The sequence below is a fragment of the Oryctolagus cuniculus genome, chromosome 1, assembly GCF_964237555.1.
Source record: "Oryctolagus cuniculus chromosome 1, mOryCun1.1, whole genome shotgun sequence".
Classification (NCBI taxonomy): domain Eukaryota; kingdom Metazoa; phylum Chordata; class Mammalia; order Lagomorpha; family Leporidae; genus Oryctolagus; species Oryctolagus cuniculus.
Genome location: NC_091432.1, coordinates 21533860 through 21539859, shown reverse-complemented (window position 1 = coordinate 21539859; position 6000 = coordinate 21533860). Strand labels below are relative to the sequence as shown.

The 6000-nt window shown below is 48.4% G+C and overlaps 1 protein-coding gene across 3 annotated transcripts in view; it reads left to right on the top strand.

Moving 5' to 3' along the window:
* Window positions 1–6000, top strand: part of EXT2 (exostosin glycosyltransferase 2) — a 159385-nt gene that overhangs the window by 18775 nt on the left and 134610 nt on the right. For all 3 annotated transcript variants that reach the window (XM_008270099.4, XM_070071335.1, XM_070071337.1), the window contains exon 4: window positions 2193–2309. In XM_008270099.4, coding sequence (XP_008268321.1) covers window positions 2193–2309 — 117 coding nt within the window. The remainder of the gene's footprint in view (window positions 1–2192; window positions 2310–6000) is intronic.

Below are 6000 nucleotides of genomic sequence, written 5' to 3'. Positions count from 1 at the left end.
TCTGTAGATGTTTCTGAATCACAATCTGACATGATAGAAGCTTTATAAAAAACACAGTGAAGCATGAAACTTTTACCATACCTAGAATGTAGCAGTAATTCTCATTGTCACCAAATAGTCATGAAATAGTTAGCCCTTGTTCAAATGTACCTATCTCATAAGTATTTTTTTTTTTTTTACATTTTGTTTGACTCGGTAAATAAATAGGGGTGACCAGTAGGATTGGTCAGGTTTTTTTGCTTTTGTTTTTCAAAACCTGACGCTTCCTTTCTGAGGAATTTGCAGGTCTGATTTCACACATGGTTTAGAAAGTAAAGGATAAACTTGCAGTCCGGCTGCGTATAAGCCATGTGAATATCAGGGAACTTCAGAAAGCTGGTGGAAAATGAAATGAAAAGACAATTTTTTTGACCCAAGCATTCTTGAAATCTGTGTATATTCTATGTAAAAGAAAATATCATGGAAAACATATATTATGAAAAAAACCTATGCATGGATTTTACTTTTTTTTTTTTTGCATCAAAATAAACTTACCTCTTAATTCCATTTTCCATGAACTTTTTGCAGTACCTGTGTCGTCAGCGGGAGGAGAGCTGGGGGGAGGTGTGTGAAGGGCTGGAGTTGGCACGGTGGGGAGGAAGGCCTGGTGACGGGAGAGTCACTAGGTCACAGTGCTGGCTGAGGGTGTCGGAGTGAAGGAGTCGGCTCCTCACGCTAACACTTTTTCAGCCACAAGTTTCCTGTCCGGTCTCCCTGTAGCTTTGGAAGTGCTCTCTGCTTTTGCTGTCCAGTCAGTATAAAGCGAGTGGCACTGGGGCTGACTTCTCCCTTGTAACGGTGTGGCAGCCTCTGCCGGATCCGGTGACTAGGTGACTAGAGCAGAAGCCTTGTCAGTAGCAGGGGGAGGCTAACTGTCACGGCTGAGATCTCTGGTATCCGGTCGGCTACGTAAGATGTGCTTCGGGCCGCATGCCCTGCCGCTGCCACTGCGTCAGCCTCCCCTTACCCTCTGGGACAGAGAGCGAGCTTGGGGCTGCAGGGGTGAAAGGGCAGAGTCTGCTGGCCTTAGGGACACTCGTGTCCTTTCTTTCCACACAGGGACATCCCCTCGTCTGGGACTATGGGTGCAACAGCCTAATCACCCACGGCTCTGGCTTATCTGGTCTGCCTGGTGCCTGTCTCTTGGCTCCATTTTTGTTTCTCCCCACATGGACCATGAGGCCCAAACCGGGTCTGCTTGCCATCATGATCGTGGAGCCCGCCCAAGTTCAGGGCTGCACGCTAATCAGGAGAAACCAGAGCGTCTGTTGGTACTGAGGATCACTGTTACATTTTACAGAGCAGCCTGGCAGCTGGAGAGCTTTCAGCCGGCACATTACCTCACCCACCAGTTCCTGGTTTCATAAAGCTTAAACAAACAGAGTAGGATTTCCAGGGATGGTTTGGAAATCTTTGAACTTAAACTGGTCATGTTAGAAGGGAACGCACATTGTCACCAGGGCAAGGAGGGGATTGGTAGTGATCAGTATTACAAAAAATATGATTTCTTAGTTCTGACATCTTGGCTCAGACTGTGCAGTGCGTGCAGCTGGCAGGACTCTACTCCACAAAGCGATTTCCACGGGTCTGGGCCCCAGGGCCAGAATCACATTAAGCCGGTGAGGTACACACCTGCTCAGATTCTCCGGTGCAGCGTCAGCACACGGCTTGCCGGGTCCGCTTAGACAGAGTGCTCCCTGCTTTCTGATTAGGGAGGACCCAAGCTGGTGCAAGCGGACCGCCCAGTGTGTCCTGTGGGATGTGGTCCCTCCTGGCCGCCTGTCACCTGAGGGGCCAGGCAGTAGGTGGGAAATGACCACCCTGGCCAGTCTTCCAGGCCAGCCTGTGATTACCCCTGTTAGGATAAATGGGCTCAGGATAAAGTATGGCTTTGGGGCGAGGTGAAGGTGAGTAGCATCTGGAGGAGGCTGCAGAGGGGCCTTGGGCCGGGATGTGTTGTACACAGTGGAAAGCAAGGCCCCACTGTGCAGGCCTGCGGTTCCCAGACAGAAAGCCCCTGACCGGTGGGGGAGGGGAGTGTGCCACTCAGTGGAGATGGGCACTTCAGATCGGCACTTCCTGTCTTTTTCTGGAGCGCTCCTCAGAGCGAAGACCCTTCTTGGCTGTTGTTTGAAGCAGTCCTTTGCTTTCAGGGCTCTGCTGGCCGGTGGCGGCTTTTCCACGTGGACCTACCGGCAGGGCTACGACGTCAGCATCCCCGTCTACAGTCCGCTGTCGGCTGAGGTGGATCTTCCCGAGAAGGGACCGGGGTAAGTGTGCCGGGTGCGGCCTTACTGAATCCGCGCACTGCCGAGGAGGTTTGTGTGGTGGCTGTCACAGCAGGGAGCGTCAGTGGCAGAGCAGGGTGCTCGAGTCTGCCATCCAGGCCCCCGTGCCTGGTATTTTTTTTTTTTCTTAAAGATTTATTTATTTATTTGAAAGACAGAGTTACAGAGAGGCAGGTAGGGAGAGGTCTTCCATCTGTTGGTTTACTCCCCAGATGGCCACAGTGGCTGGAGCTGTGTCAATCTGAAGCCAGGAGCCAGGAGCTTCTTCTAGGTCTCCCACATGGGTGTAGGGGCCCAAGGACTTGGGCCATCTTCTACTGCTTTCCAGGCCATAGCAGAGAACTGGATCAGAAGTGGAGCAGCCGGGACTTGAACCGGGTCCCCTATGGGATGCTGGCATGGCAGGCGGCAGCTTTACCTGCTGTGCCACAGCACCGGCGCCCCCATGCCCAGTCTTGCTTATCCTACAGTTTTCTCTGTCCCAGGACATTCATTCATGGTGCTGTCTACCAAGTTTTCCAAACCAGAAATCTGTGTGGCATCCCATAACTCCTACTTCTCCTTCACTTCTTGCTCCAAGATGATAAGGCTCGCTGGTTATGCATCCAGAACATTCCCTAGGTCTGTCTGCTTCCTGTCTCTGCTGCCTCCTCAGACCAGGTTGCTGTCGTCTCCTTTGGATCCCTGAGAGGGCTCCCAGTTTGCCTCCCCTGCCTCTAGTGTGATCCTTGGCTTGACACTGCCCTTAGGATAAAGCCCAGTCTCTCCCAGCGCCTCTCAAGGCTCTGGCATCTGACCACTGTCTCCAGCTTTGTCGTTTGAGAACTTCCCTTTTCTCCTGGTTCTTGGACCAGCATTGACCTCTGGGCTTTTCTGGGCTGCAAACACACTTCTTCCCTGCCTGGAAATCTTCTCCCTCAGCTCTGTCAGTCCAACACCTGCACATCATTTGAGGTTTCACCTTGACACCGTGGATGGGGCAGTGGTGGGGGCGCTTGCCCTGCCCCGGAATGGCTCCTCTGCTTTGCTCCCCTGGCAGCCTGCATGGCTCCCGGCATCCCACTCCCCACTGGCATAATGCCTTGTCAGAGCCTGTCTGGTTTACATTTTGAAAGTGCAGGAGGTTGGGGCCAGACCTGTTGCAGCTGCCATCTCTCGAGCAGCACGTGGCTGGCTCGTGTTTAATAGGCAACCCAGTGGATGAAGAGGGCCGATGGCCAGAAGTGGAGGGCCTTTTTTTTTTTTTTTTGCAGGGTTGTATTTAACAATTAATGCTAAGCAGTGAGAATTTCAGTGACCTTTAAGCAAACAATAAATGCACCCATTACTGTGTGAGCAGTACGCAGATAAGAAGGTGAATGAAAGGAAAAGTGCGTGTGAGGCGAGATGGGAAAGCACCACACGTGGCATTTTTTCCCAGAAGTGGGTCTCTGGGAATGGTTTGCGTTGTTTTCTTGGTGGATGTTCGAACCATTCTCCGAGCGTCCCAGGTTTCCCCCGGAACCTCTCTGTAGCTTTGAGAAGAGAACTCTTCCCAGAAAAGATGTTGCTTTCCTACTTGTGTTTTCTGCCTCGTGGCCTGGAATCAAACCACGAAGCTTCTGTTAGCCGTTTCTTTTTTTTTTTTTTTTTTTTAAGATTTATTTATTTGTATTTGAAAGGCAGAGACACAGAAAGAGAAGGAGGAAAACAAGAGCGAGAGCGAGAGCGAGAGAGAGAGAATCTTCCATCCTATGATTCACTCTCAGATGGCCACAATGGCTGGGATGGGCCAGGGCGAAGCCAGGAGCTTCTTCCTGGTTTCCCATGTGGGTGCAGGGGCCGTCTTCTGCTGCTTTCCCAGGAGCATTAGCAAGGAGCTGGATCAGAAGTGGAGCAGCCAGGACTTGAACCAGCGTCTGTATGGAATGCCGGCACTACAGGTGGAAGCTTAACTTTCTATGCCACAGCGCTGGCCACGCTTCTGTTAGCCATTTGTTTGCAAATTGTGTAAGTTAGATCCTGTGTAAAGCCCAGAGAAATTTTTCTCCTCCACCCTTTAACAAGTTGCAAACAAAGGGTGAATAGTATGTGAGCCTGTTGCTCCACTCATCTTCCTGGGGTTTTCTCTCTCAGCAGACTCCTTAAGGTGACTCCATTTATTTTATTATTTACTTTATTGATATTAATTAATATACCACAGAATCCACTCTTTTAAAGTGTACATTCAGGGGCCGGTGCCATGGTGCAGTAGGTTAATCCTCTACCTGCGGTGCTAGCATCCCATATGGATGCCAGTTCAAGTCCCAGTTGCTCCACTTCTGATACAGCTCTCTGCTATGGCCTGGGAAAGCAGTAGAAGATGGCCCAAGTCCTTGGGCCCCTGCACCCACGTGGGAGACCTGGAAGAAGCTCCTGACTCCTGGCTTTGGATCAGCCCAGCTCTGGCCATGGTGGCCATTTGGGGAGTGAACCAACAGAAGGAAGACCTCTCTCTCTGTCTCTCCCTCTCACTGTCTGTAACTCTACCTCAAATAAATAAATAAAATCTTAAAAAAAAAAAAAAGTATACATTCAGTGGTTTTTAGCATATTTACAAAGTTGTTCATTTATCATTAATACTACGAATTCTTGAACATTTTCATCAGTCCAAAATAAATCCAGTACCCCTCACTCATTAGTTAGTTCTTATACTCTCTGCCCTCAGCAACAATTATTAATCTGCTTTTCTGCCTGTGGGAGACCAGGAGGAAGCTCCTGGCTCCTCCTGGCTTTGGATTGGCTCAGCTCCGGCCAGTGCGGCCATCTAAGGAGTGAACCAGCGGAAGGAAGACCTTTCTCTCTGTCTCTCCCTTTTACTCTCTGTAACTCTACCTCTCAGATAAATAAATAAAAAATGTTAAAAAAATTTTAATATGTGACATTTTCAAAGTTTATCCATGTTTTAGCACCTAATACAGTTTCATCACATGGAGGTACTTCATTTTGCTCACCCATTTATCAATTGATGAAAATTTCATTATTTCCACTTTTTAGCCATTATGAAAAATGCTGTTATGAGATTCATATACACGTTTTTGTGTAAACCTTTGTGGCTGATAATCTTGGGTATCCCCCTAGGAGTGGAGTTGTGGGGTCATATGGTAACTTCCTGTCTAACTTTTGAGGATCTGCCGCACTGTTTTCCCAAGTGGCTGCAGTATCTTAGGTTCTGTCAGTATTGTATGAGGGTTCCCGTACCTGTCAGCACTTTTGCTGTCTGTTTTTAATTCTAGCCATCCTGGTGGATGTAGAGCAGTATCTCATGACAGTTTTGGCTTGTCTTTTTCTAATGACTAATAATAATGAGTACTTTTTGACATGCATATTAGCCACTTACGTAATTTCTTTGTAAGAAATGTTTATTTGATTTGTCCATTTTTAAATTAAGTTGTATTTTTGTAGTAGAGCTGTAAGAATTCTTTTTTTTTTTTAAGATTTTATTTATTTATTTGAAAGGCAGAGTTAAAAACAGATAAGGAGAGACAGAGAGAAAGGTCTTCATCTACTGGTTCACTCTCCAAATGGCTGCAACCACCAGAGCTGGATCGATCCAGAGCCAGGAGCTTTGTCCAGGTCTCCCATGTGGGTGCAGGGACCCAAGAACTTGAACCATCTTCCACTGCTTTCCCAGGCCATAAACAGAGAGCAGGAT